Source organism: Lycorma delicatula, chromosome 2 (assembly GCF_047948215.1).
Source record: "Lycorma delicatula isolate Av1 chromosome 2, ASM4794821v1, whole genome shotgun sequence".
NCBI classification, from domain to species: Eukaryota; Metazoa; Arthropoda; class Insecta; order Hemiptera; family Fulgoridae; genus Lycorma; species Lycorma delicatula.
Genome location: NC_134456.1, coordinates 209,689,299 through 209,708,449, shown reverse-complemented (window position 1 = coordinate 209,708,449; position 19,151 = coordinate 209,689,299). Strand labels below are relative to the sequence as shown.

At 30.6% G+C, this 19,151-nt stretch overlaps 1 protein-coding gene across 7 annotated transcripts in view; it reads left to right on the top strand.

Annotated features, from left to right (window-relative positions):
* Positions 1–19,151, top strand: part of Ehbp1 (Eps15 homology domain containing protein-binding protein 1) — a 164,322-nt gene that overhangs the window by 124,449 nt on the left and 20,722 nt on the right. For 6 of the 7 annotated variants that reach the window (XR_012755234.1, XM_075357124.1, XM_075357127.1 and 3 more), the window contains 7 exons: positions 633–745; positions 6,333–6,467; positions 7,068–7,185; positions 8,731–8,830; positions 11,695–11,768; positions 13,451–13,565; positions 16,104–16,195. Coding sequence is in view for 6 of the 7 variants with exons in the window: in XM_075357124.1 (XP_075213239.1) it covers positions 633–745; positions 6,333–6,467; positions 7,068–7,185; positions 8,731–8,830; positions 11,695–11,768; positions 13,451–13,565; positions 16,104–16,185 (737 nt within the window). In the remaining variant the exon portion in view is untranslated. The remainder of the gene's footprint in view (positions 1–632; positions 746–6,332; positions 6,468–7,067; positions 7,186–8,730; positions 8,831–11,694; positions 11,769–13,450; positions 13,566–16,103; positions 16,196–19,151) is intronic. The other variant, XM_075357125.1, reaches the window with a different exon arrangement.

Sequence of the window (19,151 nt, the reverse complement as noted above, 5' to 3'; positions counted from 1 at the left end):
TTTGTGCTCTTTGAAGATTTGTCAGCTCTGGCCATCAGAAATTTCAAAGTAGGCATAATTTAAAATTTTTTAAATGGGATAGCAATTAAATTAATTCCAATTATTTAACTATATAGAAAAGGTTAAAAAGGAATTTTTGTAACTGAATAAAGGAGGCATAATAACTGATAAATGCCTGTAATATTTTTTTAATATATTTGTATGCGATTGTTTTAGCAATGGTCTTATTTATTACTGTTCTCAGATTTTTGAGAAGAGCGGTAACTCTGGATTATCTAAAATAACCTATACATGCTAATATATTTAAAAAGTATAGTATTTATTAAAAAGGTTTAAGGTTGAAAGAGTACTGAAGAATATAAAAAAATGGAGTATATCAATTCAGTTTTTAGAGTCGCAATGAAATTAAGGAATGTAAATGTTAACATTTTTTTATTAAAATATAATTCAGAAGCCTTAATATAAATAATTTTATTCTTCCGATAGAATTAGCCTCCTTTTTTGTGTGTTTTTAAAAATATTTTAATAATAAATGAAAATTTACTAGATAATAGTTTGTCAACACAAAAAAATTACTGTGTGAGACACTGTGATAGTGAATTAGATATTGATTTTCTTTGTTATTGTTTTAGGTCATGGTGAAACAACACCTGTTGAAAGCCAAGGTCAGAATGCGGTAGTCGATGAACAGAATAATACTTTTATCAATGGCTCACCTCAGCGCACACAAACACCAACACCTAAAGTATGCTTTTATACACGCCTCATTTATATCTTTTAGTTGATGCGAGGGCTATTTAGAACATAACTTCCGATTCGTTACTAAAAAAAACACAAACTAATAAAAAAACAATTTATTATATACATCTTATAGCTAGTTTTCTATGTAATTGCCGTCCAAATGAAGGCATTTGTCATATCTGTAAATAAGTTTTTGAACCCCTTGTCAAATAAAACCCTGCTGCTTGTGAATTAAGCCTGGTAGTAAGACCGTTTTTCAACTCCTTGTCATTCTCAAAATGCTGCATTGCAAATTTCTTAATTTTCGGGAAAAGGTGATAATCACTGGGAGCCGAATCAGGCTGTATGGAGGATAGTTAAACAATTCAGATTTGGAACTGTCGATTTGGCGTTGAGTGCATACTATAGTATTCATGCATGCATTGTCATAAATAAAAACAATGTTTGAATACAGCATGTCACGTCATTTGTTTTGTATAGCCCTTCTCAATTTCTCCAATGTCTCACAGTAAGTTTCAGTGTTAACTATCATACTTCTTTCCGTAAAATCAACCAAGATCACACCACCTTTACAGTCCCAAAAAATCGATGCCATTCGATTTTTTGAAGAAGTCTTTGACAGGTTTTTGAGGAGAACTGGTGTGAACAAATTTAACCCGTGTCTCATTGCTCATTATGATGCAGTCAAGGAATTCATCCTTCTCATTATGGTAATGGTGAAGGAAGGTTAGTGTTGATCCCATCTTCTTTTTTGCATGTTTGTCAGAAAGAAGCTTAGGCACCCAGCAAGCACAAAATATGTGGAAGCCTAACCTCTTAATTATGATTTCATACAGTACTGTTTGCGATAAGTGAGGAAAAAATTTAGTTAATTCTGTTATTGTGTAGCAACGATTTTCTTGAATTTTTACATCAACACTTGCTACAAGTTCATCTGTGACAATTGAGGGTTAACCACTTCTTCCATTGTCATAAATGTTTGTTCGACCTTCCCGAAACTTACATCACTGTTGTCTTACTGTACTGACTCTCATGATATTTCCTCCATATACTGCACAAAGTTCACAATGAATTTCACCAGCTGACAAGTTTTTTATATGAAAGGAATGGATGACAGCATGCACTTCATAGTCCACTGGATTTTCTGTAATAACAGCCATTTCAAACAAGAGTTCTAGAGGAACAAACAAACAATCGAGCGATATTTCCAATAACACTATTGGAACCGCATTGAACTAGGCTATTCAACTGCACAAAAATAGAATTGCTACCCCTACTTCTATGCGCAATACCAAGGACTCAACCTAACCCCTGTAGGGAAAGACCTTGTGATGATTCCAGTCGCCACACCACCCCCCTCATTCCTAGCCTTGATGGGCTTTAATGGAGATCATCTTTTTGACCCTCTAACTGATTATATCTTACAGTTATCAGCCAGGTCTCAGTTGGGATACCACCAATGTAAATGCCTCAATAGACATTTACATCAGTGATGCCTTTGCCTTCACTGTAGGCTTCTTCTCTCTTCTGTCCTACATTGTTACCCTCTGAACTGGCTAACCCAGTTAGCGGAAAGCACGAACCCTGCACCTAGTTCACGCTTATCTGACTATAAGTGACTGTAAATGTCTCATACTTTGGAATTCAATGAGTTTAAATGAGCAACAAAGCATACCACAGAATGTGTTAATTGCAACAACGGTAATTTGAACGTAGTTCCCTTATTTGTTCACAACTGATCAAGTTTAAACCTCATAAATTTATTTCAACTGCTATGGACTGGTCTGTTCCACCAGGGAGTTGAGTATTGACCTTCTTCTCCCACTTGGTTCTATCACAGAGTCCCGTGTGACATTTACTTTATCACTTTCAGAGACTGCTCTCAGCACGACAGTGCTACACCTCACGGCTGCATGGACTGTCATGTTCTCGGTAAATAACAAGGACTGTTAATTTCTGAAAAGCCCTCGTAGTATGGCTCTAGTTACTGCCAGCTCATGATTATATTAAATTTGACTGTATTCAATTTCTGAGCATATATGATGTTTCCTAATTCTTTGTTTAAATTTTATTTTTATGTGTTAAGACTGATTTTTAAGAAAATAAAATAATTTTTTGTTAATAAATTAATAAAATAACATTCATGTTGTGTAATGATCTATAATGGATATAAAATAATCCATACCATAGGAGTTGTGTATTTAATAGTATAAGATTATTAAAAAAAATTAATTCACTCCAAAAAGAAAAAAAAAATTTAAATATTGTACTTTCAAGGTTCAGTCCTGGGCCCGGTTTTGTATGTAATCTTTTCTGCAGTCCTTCCCAGTTCAGACTATGCCACAGTTGTGTCCTTTACAGATGACATAGCAATCTTAGTGGTTGATAGCAACATGCTGTGACCTCTAGAAAGCTATAGTCTTCTTTGGACTTAATCGACGAATGGTTACACAAGAAGATAAGGGTGAACCTAGCTAAGTTGAATCATGTAACATTCACCATGAGGAGAGGCGATTGCCCTCATATACATCTTGACAATAACCTTATCCTTGATGTGAGGACAGTTCAGTCAGTACTTAGGTATGCACCTCGATTTTTGATTGACCTGGAGGGATCATGTAAAAGAAAAGAAGAAACAATTAAACATTAGGTTTATGTGGTTACACTGGCTTCTGGGTAGGAATTCTAATATGTCTCCTTCAAATAAGTTACATATACAAAGTATCGTAGAACCAAATTGTATATGACAGTGGGGAACGAGTTACACCAGTAACATTAAGCTCCAACAATTTCAAAACAAAATCATAATGGTCATTACAAAGTTATCATGGTTAGCAATGAACAACTTGATGCATGATTATCTACATATCTCCTATGTACAGTAGGAAGTTCAGAAATTGAACAGGATTTACATATCATGATAACACATATGATAACCATTTAGCTGTAAACCTGAGTAGGCATGTTATAGGTTGTCAGGACCTAGAACTGTCATCATTTTATTTCTGTTGACTCGTTTATTATTATTGTTTTGTTCCCTTAATACCTTCTTCTCAGATTTGTTATGTACTATAATGTTTATATGCAACAAGGGCCATCATTAGATTAGGGTGAACCTAGCTAAGTTGAATCATGTAACATTCACCATGAGGAGAGGCGATTGCCCTCATATACATCTTGACAATAACCTTATCCTTGATGTGAGGACAGTTCAGTCAGTACTTAGGTATGCACCTCGATTTTTGATTGACCTGGAGGGATCATGTAAAAGAAAAGAAGAAACAATTAAACATTAGGTTTATGTGGTTACACTGGCTTCTGGGTAGGAATTCTAATATGTCTCCTTCAAATAAGTTACATATACAAAGTATTCCTAGAACCAAATTGTATATGACAGTGGGGAACGAGTTACACCAGTAACATTAAGCTCCAACAATTTCAAAACAAAATCATAATGGTCATTACAAAGTTATCATGGTTAGCAATGAACAACTTGATGCATGATTATCTACATATCTCCTATGTACAGTAGGAAGTTCAGAAATTGAACAGGATTTACATATCATGATAACACATATGATAACCATTTAGCTGTAAACCTGAGTAGGCATGTTATAGGTTGTCAGGACCTAGAACTGTCATCATTTTATTTCTGTTGACTCGTTTATTATTATTGTTTTGTTCCCTTAATACCTTCTTCTCAGATTTGTTATGTACTATAATGTTTATATGCAACAAGGGCCATCATTAGATGGTCTTCATTCTTGTTATAATTATTCATTATATTTACATTGAGCTGAAGTTCAACTGAATTGTTGGCTGGCTTAGGTGGGATGGGCGAGCGGGGTTTGTTGTATTATCTAAATAGATGACTTCATCTGATTATTAATAACATGACACATTTGTACATAAAATGTAAACACAACAGACTAGTGTACAATACAATGACTAGTACACCAGACACAAGAGTTGGCAAGGTGGCAACTTTCTTCAGACCTTGAAATTTGTGTATCATGGAACTGAATTGCAAGATGTGTAACAGGAAAAAAATCTGCGTTTATTTGTTTCTTGTGTTTTTGTGAGCTTGTTTTATACTAGGGGAAAGAAAACATTTACTGGACTTAAAAATTTTATAAGATTAGTCTGTGTCTGTTGTAGTTGCTAGAGATGTTTGTAAAACAGTTATAATAAACTAAAGGAAGGATACAAGGCCCAAACAGTCCCATTGAAGAGACTTGGATAATAGATTGACTAAAATGTGATCCTATGCGGTTATAAAAGATAATAATAATAAAAAACTAAAGGAATAAGAAATCGACTTCAGTGACAATTTTGAATTAAATTTCTTTTAAGAGGATTATTTTTAATCCAAATGTACTGTTATTTTTAATTATACTTCTACACACAATAGAAATAATTTTTTTTTAATTTTTAGCATTTATTCATTTTAAATGGTAAATATTTAAAATTATTAAATGGTTGATATGTATTCATTTTAAATATTAATTAATTAAGAGCTTAAGGACAGTTTTGTTTTATCACTTTTCACTTATGCTTAAATTATTTATGAGACTGCTTATATTAATTTTTTTAGAACCAAAAAATTACCAAGTAGCTGCTGCATTTTATATGATTAACATTATTCGTTCTTTTTTCAATTTACTCTATATATGTAAAAATGTTTTAATTGGAATATTTTGATAGAATGGTTTGTAGAAATAAATTGGATATATGCCTGACTGGTTATGTGCATGAGTTACAATAATCGTGTGTGAGTTTTTACGTACTGTATTTCTCATAAACTACATATAATACAAAAAAATGACGTAAACAAAAGTTACTTAGATTGGAAGGGGACATCTCATGGTGACCTTGGATTTGATCTTGATCTTATTTCAAGGTTAACATGATTTATTCAAATGGAATGATTTATTTTTGACCCCACCAATGAAAGGAGCAGAAAATTTTACTTTGGAATATGTAGTCACACATATGACCTGGGACCTTTTTTGAAGGTCATATGGCTAACCATCAGAGATAATGTTATATGATAGTGTAAAGTCATCTTTATGTTCTTTCCTATAGTTTTTGAGGTAAATGGCCTGGAATATATATATTCCAGGAATATTGTATGACCTTCAGAAACATGTTACTCTTATAAAACTATCTTTATGTAACACTATCACCTATATAACACTGTTTCTGATGGTTAGCTGTATAATATTCAAAAAAGGCCCAAGTTTATATTTGTGACCATATATTCCAATGTAAAATTTTCTGCTATTTTCATTAGTATGGTCAAAAATAGGACATTCCATTTGAAAAAAATCATGTTAATGTTGAAATAACTGTAAATTTCAAGGTCACCATGAGATGTGTGTCCCCTTCCAATCTGAGTAATTTTTATTTAGGTTATTTTTTTGTATTATTTGTAGTTTATGAGAAAATAACCTGGGATGATTTAAATGAAGCACCCTTTTTTATTTTTTTTCCTTATTTTTGTATTAAAATTTTCCTTATTTATAAAAATATTAAAATAATATGATTAAAACTAATTTTTGTTTCTTAAACTGTGTTTCATCTGATTGTAGCAGGAAAAAAATGGAAATGTGCCTTGGGGTATGGAAGAAGATAGTCCAAGGAAGACCACAACCAGTTCACCATTACATTCATTTACTTCACTAATGGATCGTATCTCCCCTGAGCACACACCTAACAATAAAGGAGTAATGAATTTTATTATAATAAACTCTTAGTGAATGTTGTTTAAAAAAATAATCTTGATAATTGTTTGTTGCTATTTCATCTTAAGCTTGTATAAGATGAATTAATGGAATAAAAAAAAAGTCCTCTGACAATAAATTATGCTATGTGCTAATTGAAATAAAAGTAGTAAAGAAAAATGTTAAGAATGTTTAGCTGCATATTTCCACTATTCATTCATAGAGTCATTATTTTGATGACAACAGTAACTGAAACTTGAACAATGAAGGACAGAAATATTTTGCCCAGATTTCAAAATGATTAATATTTAAAATTTCAGGTAGTGCATAGTTTTCATTCAGGCTGTTGAATGTTTACACACTTATATGAGGTAGGTCTGTTGGGAAAAATAATTATTTTACCTTGTTTCTGAGACTTAGTATCTATAGCTGGAATTTTAAGAGAGCTGTGAGAAGCTAATTTTAACATATAATTTTAATCTAATATTTTAAATTATAAAATTATTTTATGCATAGTTAAATTAAAACCATAGGAAATCAAGCACACAACTATTTTTCCTGTAATTCATTTGTAATTTTATTTTTTGTAAATTTTGTTCACAGGAAATAAAAGATGTTAATTATATCCAAAATGAATTGGAAGCATTAGAAAGAGAACAAAAGCAAATAGATAAACAGGCTGCCATTTTGGAAAAGGAGCTTCGTAAAGTTATGGAACTTGGTAAAAGTCTTATGTTATTTTGTAATAGTTATTACTTGCTGCGATATAACTAACACATTTTTTAGTATAGGAATAATTAATTGCACAGATAAATTAATTCGACAGTGAATTAATTTTAATTATATAATATTTTTTAAATTATAATAATTTTTTAGTATCGAACATATTTTTAAGTGTATTTGCATTCTGGAATGTAATGGGAGAAAAAATGTTGCACTGACAGATGATTTTATCTTGCAGTATCACACCGATACTATTACATTTCAAAACTCATCGAACCACACCTTCTCATTTTCTATCAGTCGCCTTTGCTACTACAGAGTCGATTAAACTTGTTATGGATATAATGTGCAACAATTGAACTTTTAATTACATAAAATGTGAATGCTAATGACATTCATCATCTAAAAAGTGTATGGTGATGAACTGTTGTTAAAAATACTGTGGGTAGGTGATAAAATTTCATGCATCAGAAACTGGTAAAGTGAATATTAAAGAAGAAGCTGGTAATGGTCAACTGGTTTCTGTGACTGATGAGAAGCACCATAAGAAGTGAATGAAATGATTCAAATTGACCATCACATTAAGCAACACTGCATCGTCATCCAAGTAGACATATTGAAAGAATGAGTATGACATATTTTTGCTAGATCGGGTTACTGTAAAATCTGTTCATGGTGGGTGTCGTGCAAATGCACAGAAAAGGACAAACAACAAAAAGAATGTTTTGAACAGCTTCTGAAACATTATCATGATGAGGCAGATAAGTTCTGTTTTAATATTGTGAAGTAAAATGAAACTCGGGTGGATCATTACAATTACAACTTAGGAGAAAAAATGGCAGAGCGTTGGAATACCAACACTAAGGTTCACTATAGACAAAAATATTCAAAATATAACCCTTTGCAAAAAATCTTTTTGACAGTGTTGTAGGATTCTAAACACGTTTAAATGCCTGACTCCCTGGAGACTGACTGGTTTGACTGTAAATTCTGTCTGATACATAAAGATACTAAAACACCTTAGCAGATGTTCATTTTGTGTTTGAAACATTCCGTGGAGTTGATAGTTCTGCAATAAAATAATGCTCAGCCGTATACATTTGCAATCGTTGAGGCTTTGTGAATTTGAACTTTTCCATACTTTTCGTATTCAACAGATTTGGCGCTGCCTGGTGATTTTCATTTCTTTCCATATTTATATTATCGACATTTGTTTCACCATTGGTGATGAACTAAAGGATGTAGTGAGGTTGTGCGGATGAAGAAAAGACTCTCAGAAATCTTCATTGATAGAATGAGAAATGTGTAGCTGAAAATGATGACTGTGGAAAAATAAATATAAGTTCTTTTAGAAGATAAACGTACTTTTATGCTATAATAGTTTCATTTGACTATCTCTTTAAATTTTTGAGTAATGAGCAACTGTACTTTACATTTCAGCCACCCTTCATATGTGATTATAGATTAATTTTATTCCTATGATATTGAAAAAATACCCATTTGTAATATTGCTTCTGCTAATATTTGTTTCTCGCTGTTGCAGGCAACGAAAGAGAAAGAGAGGAAGCTCTGATGGCCAGATGGTTTACTCTAGTCAACAAGAAGAATGCATTATTAAGAAGACAGATGCAACTAAATATTTTGTGAGTTTTTACCTTTTTTTTTCAATTGAAAGGGGTACATTAAGAATTAAAAATGTTATGACATCTTGAATGATTCATCTTATTATGTTTGATAATTTTTATATTAGTCTGGTTTCCATACAGGGGAAACATTTTAAAATTATATTTTTCATTTTGAATACTGTTTGTATTTCTTGTATCACAATCATGAACATTACTATTTTTCAGGTCTTAGATTCTCCATTCAAAAGAGTTTAATATGTGTCTTTAATTTCATACACATATATATATATATATATATATATATGAGGTGCTAACAAAAAGTCCTTAAAATATAATACTGTTCGCCTACTCACAGCTCGATCAGGATATTGAGAAATTGACAGTTGAAATTGTTTATACAATTACAATTATTATTTAATAACATAAATAAAATAAGACAAATCAATGATAATAAAAATGAAAATAGTTATAATAATAAGTAATGACAATAACAATAACCATAATAGTAATAAGAAGACAAAAATAATAATAATAATAACAGTGTATAATAACCACAATAATAATAAACAAATTACATACAAAGTAGAATTTCAAGTAAGGACAGGATTTATTACAGGTTGTTAGTTAATCATAAAAACCAGAATTCAGTCCCATGACAAAAGCCACTATAATGACCGCTAATATTTATAACTTTAACAACTGGTTAAAGGTAAAATGCCCACCTATTCACAGTACTTCTGTCAATAGTTTCACTACCATAAACCGCTTTTAAATGATGAAAAATATTCATAGGATTCAGATATTCTGCCATTAAAACTTTGATCACTGCGTGCTGTTTTAACTGTGTTGACATATTTGTCGTACTCGACTCAACTGCCACTGAAAACAAACTGGTTAACAGATTTCAACGCATTATGTAGAGGGGGATTTTAGCTATCATGTGCTGCCACACCCAGCTCGATAGTACCTTTTGTCTGTGTAGCACGCTAGTGTGCAAAATTTATCAGCCGAGCCTCATAATTAACATTAAGGGGTTGAAGTTTATAGGGGCGATTAGGATTGTTTAAATATTGATTTGATATGTATTTCATATAGTTTGGTGTGAAATTGTTCAAGAAATAGTCTTCAAACATCAGGTTCATTTCCCCCCTTTTTTTGCATATTTATTGCATGTGACATAATTGTAGAATTGTTATCTACAACATCTCAATTTATAGGCTAAGTGATTACTTAAAACTTCTCCACTGACTTTTATCCAGCTGAGCTATTTTTGCTGGTTACTTGGGCCATTTTTTCAGTTTTTCCCCTTTTACCTCCCTATCAAACCTGATTCACATTACTTCTTTGTAAGAAACATTAGTTTTCATTGGTTACATTATCATGATAAGTTTCAGAGTGGTACAAATTTTTCTAACATGGACACAGCTCAGTTATTCAAATCATGACAAATGTGACAGTTCATGCAACTCAAGTAATGAAATTTCTAGAAACTAAAAGAGTTCAGAAATTGAGAAGTACATTATTAGATATTGATTCAAGTTTGTTTACCATTGCTTTCCACTTGAACCTATTCTGAATTTTCTATTTTCCTTCATTAATTATCCACACCAATCTTCTAACATCACTGTTACTCATCATGTTTTCTCTACAAAGTTCATTAAATTTTAATACACTGAATATTTTTAATGTTTAGTAACATGCTACAGAACTAATTTTATAATTGTCAGGATTCATATGATGTACTCAAATGGTATTGACTTTCAGTCAGTTCTAATATATAGCAATTATTTAGTTTTTATCTCATCACACTTTAGGGCTGAATAATGAATTGTGAGGTCTTGTATCTTGATATTTTGCCACTCAGAATTCTGCACCTATATTTTATTACCATCTAATTCAAACAAAGAATGTTAGTACTAATAGTGATGTCAGAGCTTCATAATCAACTGCAGCAAAAGTTGAAACTTATATTACTATTTTAATTGTATTATGAACATAAATTTATCTTCATGTCTTGTAAGTTGGAAGGTCCTTAGATTGATTTGTTCTTTAGACATTAGTGTTTTGTTTTAATTTTTCACAATGATCAGTATAATTATACATCTAAAACATCTATTATCCAGTAAATAAATGATACAGTATATAAGTTGAACGTATGCCATAATTGTAATTTCTGTAATAAAGGGCTACAGATGGGATATACAGGCAAGCTTACGGGCACATTTTAGTATTTTTCTCCAACAGGTGCTTTGATAGACAGTTAATGAAAAAAATAATTCAGTATCATTTTCTTATACAAAAGAAACAAAGTTTGTATCAGTTTGTGAGATAATAAATTTTCTTTTTTTATTTTCTTGAGTATTTAAATGTTTTTTTTTTCTTAAAATTAAACATGTAGTATATGTATTTTAAATGCTACAGTATATATATATTTTGAGGATAGTTTTGTAAAGTTAAATAAAATATTAAAATTGTATGAAAATATTATTGATATAATGTAATGTAGCTTATCTCAGTTGAATATAGCTTCTCTGACAGCTAATTTTGGCAGATGCAAGAGTTGTACAACTGCTTTGTATTCTCAAATCTCAAAAGGTGTAATGTAAATTATTTTAATAGCAACTCTAACAAGAACATGCATGAGTTTTGTGTTTTGTGACCATTTGATCTGCTTTGGTTTAGGAAAGTGAATTGGTTGCTTGTTACTGTGACTGTCTCTAATTCCATTAGAGACAACAACCATCAGCCGGTTGACCTGAGAGAAAACATCGTACGGTTATTTGAGTCTGAATATTATCTAAGAATTCATGTAAATTTCAAATACTTAATACATCAACTTGCTTAACTTTAATTATTGATATTATTTATTATTTTTTTTATAGAGAGAAAGAAGATGATCTTGAGAGAAGATTTGAATTGCTTACAAGGGAACTTAGAAGCATATTAGCAATGGAAGGTACAGATTGCTTGTGTTTTGTTTGTGGATGAAATCATTATCTTATTAATACTTAGTAATGGCAGTGATGCATTTATGTTAATTACATGTATAAGTATTCACTGAAATTAATAAGATTATTCAGTAGTAAAGGTATGTGATTAAATAATGAACAAAATATGATATGTAAAAATGACTTATTTTACTATAACCTACGTTACACAGTATAATATAGGTGTAAAAAAAAATTGAGGTTTTAAAACTATTTGCTGTATTTTAACGATGACTTACAGTAATGAATTAGAAATCAAATGAAAAAGTAACTCTTATAGTTTTTCACTCTAAGTGATCCACGTATCCACCTTCAAATTATATAGCACACATCTAATTGACAGGAGAGTTTGTCCCATATGTTTACTAGCATATCTGGAGTATTGGAAGTGACAGCTGCTTCAATCATGTGCCTCAAATCTGGTAGATCTGTAGATAGCAAAGGCAGGTACATAAGATTATTTAAAACCCCCTAAGGAGAAAAATCACAAGGTGACTAAAATCAGGTGACCTTGGAGGTCACTGCAAATAAGCTCTGTCATCAATTCTGTGCTGACTAATCCAGTGGTTGGGGAAAAGATCATTCAACCTATCTCATACAGAGTTATGCCAATGAGGAGGATTTTCTTCTCCTCACTGTTATCTTGACAAATAAAATTCTCTGGTGCATCTTGCAGCTGAGGAAAGAGCCGTGTGCGTCGCGTATCCAAATAAGCAACTCCTGTTACACTTACTTCAGCAAAAAAACAAAGGCTGTTTGGTAAATTTGCCATCAGGATATTGCTCGAAAAACATTTAATTTTGGGTAGTCCCTTTCACACTGTAAGAGTTCATGGAGGTTTTCTGATTCCCAGATCCATATCGGGGGGAAAGTTAACACATATAATGTCTATACGTTATGTTTGTTAACGTTTCCATTAAGATGAAATGTTGAATAATTGTTGACTCAATGTTAAGTAATGCAGAAAGTGCAGCTTGGGCTTCATTTCAGTTTCAAAAAAAACGTTTGTAAAAATTTTCTCAGCAAACAAAAATCTGACAATTACCATGGTATTGTTAATCAACTTCTTACTTCATACAGAGCTAGGGGGTGTAATATGGCTTTGAAAATACATTTCCTCCACTCACACCTGGATTTTTTCCTGGACAACCTCGAAGACGTAAGTGATGAACACGGTGAATTTTTCCACCAAGCCATTTCAGTGATGGAAAGTCACTATAAAGGGAGATGGAATACTAACATGCTAGCTGACTTCTGTTGGATATTAATTCAGGATGTGCCTGAGGCTATTTATAAAAGAAAAGCATCAATGAAATCATTCTAACAGGTATGGCCGTGCAAAATTATAAATTATAAAATTATAAATTTTATTTAAAACTAAGGATGATAGAAAAATTGTATTTACATATCTGTAATGTATGCAAAAAAGCAATTCAAGAAATGTTATCACACTTAGAGAAGCATTAAAAAAAGTTTTTTTTTGTTTATCAGTGTAATTGTACACTTTAAAACAAAATTTCCTACGTTAAAAATTGCTATCATGTCTGTCTTAGATGTAATTAAAATGCTCTGTTAGATTTGTTTTGTATACATATAGAGAATTAGGACTGTGTAGTTACGAAAACTTATTTTGTTGTTTGTTTTGTTTTAGACTGGCAAAAGACTGAAGAGCAAAAAGTGAGAGAAAATTTACTTTTATCAGAATTGGTCAATATAGTAAATAAAAGGGACGAGCTGGTTCATCATCTTGACTCTCAAGAAAAAGCGTAAGAAAATATATTTTTTTTATGGCAGTGACAGTCAATGCCCATATAAGCCTAATTTTATTAATTATGTTCTGATTTTATTTTAAATGAGTTCCCTTTGCACACTGAGCCTTTTAGAATGTTTCTGCTCAGTTTTATTCTCTAAATTTTCCCTCCTCCAGAGATGAAAATATCAATGGTTTTTTTCAACTGCATTTATAGTTATTAATTTTTTTTTAGTGTAATAAAATTGTTCCATATCAATTTGGTGTTGTATAACTTTTCAGAATGTTATCTCTCATTTCTTACATAAATACAAATAGACATAAAAGAAAATTTCACTAGTTGAATTATATATTTTTTGTTTTCTTGTGCTTCGTATATATTTCTCCTTGGTGCTTGTACTTTTTAATACTCCTCCCTAATTTGTAAAGTAGTTTTAATTTTATTTTTAACTGAAGTAAACTTTACTTAGAATAACTATAGTATGGTGTTTGTCAGGAAGAAGAATATATTTTTAGTTTATAAATGTTATTTCAAAGTAAATGTTACAGTTTATTAAAACTTGAAATACAAGGTTACCACAAAATCTGATTACAAAATACACAAATTTAAAATTTTAATTATTTATATTAATTTAAATTTATTTATATTAACTTTAATTTAAATATATAAAAGATTATATGTGATCATGAAATAACATGTGTTATGAAATATTATATCTGTTGAAGCACTTCGATATATTGAAAGAACACACACTTTTCTTTCAGTGGACAGTACTTCCCCATCATTGATAATATGTTGTTAAATATTGAGAGAAAAACTGTTAAGAAACTCAGTTCTTGAGTTCATGTTCTGAACATTTTGTGTACGTGCTTCTGTAGTATGTCACTTGAGATAATCATTGTCTCTTTATTTGTTCACCTTTGCTTGCTTTCTATACTGTACGTCTCCCTGAAAAAGAAATAAAGGGGATTCTGATTACGTGACCAGTAATCAGAGCTATTGAAAACTGCAGTAGTCAGAACTGCTTGTTTGTGTCCAATCCAATTTTGGATAAAGCCAATTTTTCACTGACACTTATTGGGATAATTCACCATCTTGTTGAAACAATTCAGGCCACTTTCCGGCAGCTCATCAAGTAGAGGTATTTATTGGATTAGATGTAATTTAGCATTTACTTCACCTTTAAAGAAATATAGTTTCTAAAATATATGTTGTACACAGTTTGCACCAGATATCACTTTACTAAATTAAATTTCTAAATTAAAGATCATCCATTTAGGTTATTTTGCAAACATGTATTATGTTGTTCAGCAAGTGTATGTATATCTTATGTATTTGTTTCCCTATTTACATATAAATCTGCTTTGTCCCTGAATAAAACATATTCTTGAATAAAGTTGGGATTATTATCCTACCTCTAAAAATCAAATAGAGATTTCGAATCTCATCTTCAGTACTTATGACATGCATGAGTGGAAATGTTTTGCATTTGAAATCTCTCAAATTATAGACCGGGGAATCTCCAGTTCCATAGGCATTCAGCAAGTTGACATTTTTTTGGGTTTGTTGTTACTTTTACTATTATCGTTTACTTAATTTTGTGTAATGTGAATGTTAAATCGTGTATGAGATTTGTCCATCACACTTTTGGTCACCAAAATGTTTTGCAAGTTTTGCCATTGCTCTGAGTGATGGAAATGTCTACTGGTATGACATGAATAACATTGTCAGGGACATTGTCCCTGAATAAAACATATTCTTGAATAAAGTTGGGATTATTATCCTACCTCTAAAAATCAAATAGAGATTTCGAATCTCATCTTCAGCACTTATGACATGCATGAGTGGAAATGTTTTGCATTTGAAATCTCTCAAATTATAGATCGGGGAATCTCCAGTTCCATAGGCATTCAGCAAGTTGACATTTTTTTGGGTTTGTTATTACTTTTACTATTATCGTTTACTTAATTTTGTGTAATGTGAATGTTAAATCGTGTATGAGATTTGTCCATCACACTTTTGGTCACCAAAATGTTTTGCAAGTTTTGCCATTGCTCTGAGTGATGGAAATGTCTACTGGTATGACATGTCTTGAAATTTTTACTACTAGGTAACATGACTAGCCCTCATGTTTACTCAAAAATATCAACTATGGTATTCATTTATATCGGTTTTCTTTTTTTTTGAAAGTGAATTTAACCTAATCAAAACAGTGCATTAATTTTAAAAACTTAAAAATTATAAAATTAAAAAAAGACCATAAAAAGTTTATATACGTAGATAAAATTAAATAAATATAAAATATCAAACCTCAAAAATTGATTATCAAATGTGTATAACAATTATTAGTATTAGAAACTGTTTGCAATAATGAGAGTAGCTGTTAAAGTTGTATGCACTGTTAATATTCTACTTATATGTTGCATATATTTTTTGATTTGATTTTCTATAAAATATTTTTCCAGTCATAACTGTTTGTTTTATGTGTCACATTTTGTGGCCATGTGATAATATGATTCATATCGTTAACTAATTAACTTTTTTCCAATTTAGAATTGAAGATGACGATAAAATCGTTCGCGATCTGAATAGAGCAGGTTTAACACAGCGCCATTATAACTGTGTTATTCAGTGAAATTTGTATGGTAAGTAATTAATTAGTCATTTTGTCACCATACTACTTTTAATTTTTAAGTTTATGGATCAGTTAACTTGTTGATTCTTCAGTTAAGAGTAGTAGTATATATCAATTACAGTCTCAGATAAAAAATGATACTTGCTATTATGATGCACATTCCATATAAAATAAAAAAAAAAACAGGTTTTATTCAAGTTATTACAATTAAAGGAATTAAAATTTATATTTTATACAGCTGTTTCTCATTCTCATCTGTAGAAATGTGTAATTAATATAATTTACTGAAAACCTAAAGGTTGTTGATTAAGTAAAAACTCTTGTACCTGCAGATTAGTGTAAATCTACTCAAAATTTCCTTTTTGAGACAAGGCTGTTCTTAGGATTGTTTTTTATGATAAAGAAGAAAGAGTTTATTCACAATAATTTTCAACATGTCCATTATCTTTTAAAGTTTTTAAGTTCAGGTGTAAGAAAATTTAAAATACGATCATTGTCAGATAAAATTCTGATAATTCATAGATGCTAATGATGAAACAAGTGTAGATGTGTGTAAAATTATGTAGAATACGGTTGTGCATGACAGTTAACATTATACTATCATCTTGAGCTGTTTTTACATGCTTAAAAAATTATGATGATGTATTTTTGTTTACATGTATTTAATTAATGTGCAATTGATGATAAGTTAATATAATTTGTATTTTTGTAAGGGTTTGTTGAATTTTTGTAATATCTTGAAAAAATAAATTATTTATCAGTAATTTTTTTTCTTATATTAACTAATTAATGTATAACAATTATAGTGACCTTAATGCAAAGTAATTTACACTTTATTAAATTTTCTTTATCTTAATTTGTGGTAATTCATGTGCAAATTATTGTGAGTAAGCTGTATTTTATTGTAACTACTTTTAATGTTTCTAATCTCTTATATGTACATATATATAATCATGAATAGATAAATTTTCTTTATAAAAACTTCATCATAGCTAATAGTATTATGAATAGGAATAGAGCTTTGTCCAGTAGGCACCTCAGCCACTAGTTTGTTTTTTTGTGTAACCTCTGGATAGGGATGGCATCTATAAATGGTTAAACAGCCATACAAAGTCACTATGTTTCTAAACTCTAATAAAGAAGAAACTTTCGTAGTGGAAACTAGAAAGGCCCAGGAGCATGGTGCCTGCTACATTTGGAACCAGGGTGATAACCCACCGTTCCCATCCAAAAAAGAGTAAAAAAAGAAATATTTGAAAAATTGTAATAATTAATTTTTTTCAATTTTTAATTAATGTAGTTGCCGTTTTGGTTTAAATGGTCAGAATTTAATTTTTTTTTATACCACTTTGCTTGTCTCCCTAAAATCTTTAAAACAACGAATCACATGACCATATGTCTTATTTAAAATGTTTGAGCCCCTTCCCCAGAAGGCTAAATACTTAAATTGGGGCTTACCGAGTTAGCCTCTCTTACTTGAGAAAATTTTCAAAAAGAAAACCAGGATACCTCAAATAACAAAAAAATTAAAGGGGAGCATACAACTGTAGTTGTAGCTATCTGAAACAAACATATTGTTGGCTGCAGTTTTGAATTGGGCATTCAGAATTTGGTTTTAATTGTATAAGTTTTCTTGTATCATCAAACTCCTCAAAATGATGTATCAAATGACTGTTGGTCGCATTTGAAATTTTCGAGTCACCCCACCCTCACCAATCAAAAATCAAAAGAATGAAATTCATTGAAGTTCATTGAAATTCTATCTAGTACCCTTCAGTACTAGATAGAATACTGCAAAATGCTTCCAGTTATATAAATTATAAAAGTAGTTAGAGGAGGTGTAAGTTACTTTTCAGCCACTCAATGTAAATATATGTAATATATATTTAAAAAATAACACTAAAGGTGGTTTGTTGTAATGAGCACATTGGTCAATATGTTGATGAATTTTCAAAAAAATTATACCCTGTGTATTATATATATATATATATATATATATATATATATATATATATATATATACACACACACATATAGAGTGATCCAAATTACATGGCAGTCTCTTGGGAGATGATTCTATAGCCAAAAATAAGAAACAAATTCATGTAAATATAGGTCAGAAAATGGTTCATTAGCGAGTTTCAGGCTTGCTCAATAATGTTAACCCTGTTTTGTGCTCCCTCTGTGAAATAAAACCATACCAAAATTCTTGGGGTAAAATTGAGGGCTAAATTTGGGGCTTCCTTAGGTTTTTTATTAAAAAATTCAATAAAAGCGGTTTCAGACCTTCTATCTCACTTAGGTCTTAAGAAAACCACATAAAAGGTTTGTCGAAAAATACACTTTTTTAGCAAAGGAATAAAATAACTTTGTTAATTTATCAGTAAACAAACAAAAATTTCTAACTAAGTTTGTAGAAAATTGAATTCTGAGAAAATTGATGTGAATAACATCTGTTAAAATTAAGTACAAATTTGAGAGTTTAACTTTAATTAGGAAAAAACAAGCTGGATTGGAAAATAATAAAATTTTAAACAGAACAATTTACATGCAAATGCTAAAAATGATAAAAATGAATTTGAAAGACATACTTCTATAACATATTAATTTTTCGATTTTTTTGTCGAGAGATCGACAGTAACAGCTGATCAACAATTAAGTTTAGTGTCTAGCATTTGGATATTCATTTGAGCAGTGTTTATACTGTTAATGTTTCATCACTCATTCCCAATGGGTGATACCACAAATTTGTTTTCATTTGTAGAATTGACGAACATGTTAATTTATTGTAAAGTAAATAAAAATGGATTAGCTGCTGTGTGAATACTGGGAAAATTATCCAGATCAAAGAGTACTGTATCATAAAACATTTGAGGCTTTGGAGAGATGAGTTTGAGTAACAGGTATGCTTAAACCACAACGATTCAATAGTCATGAATATTTTGTGAAAAATACAAACACTGAAG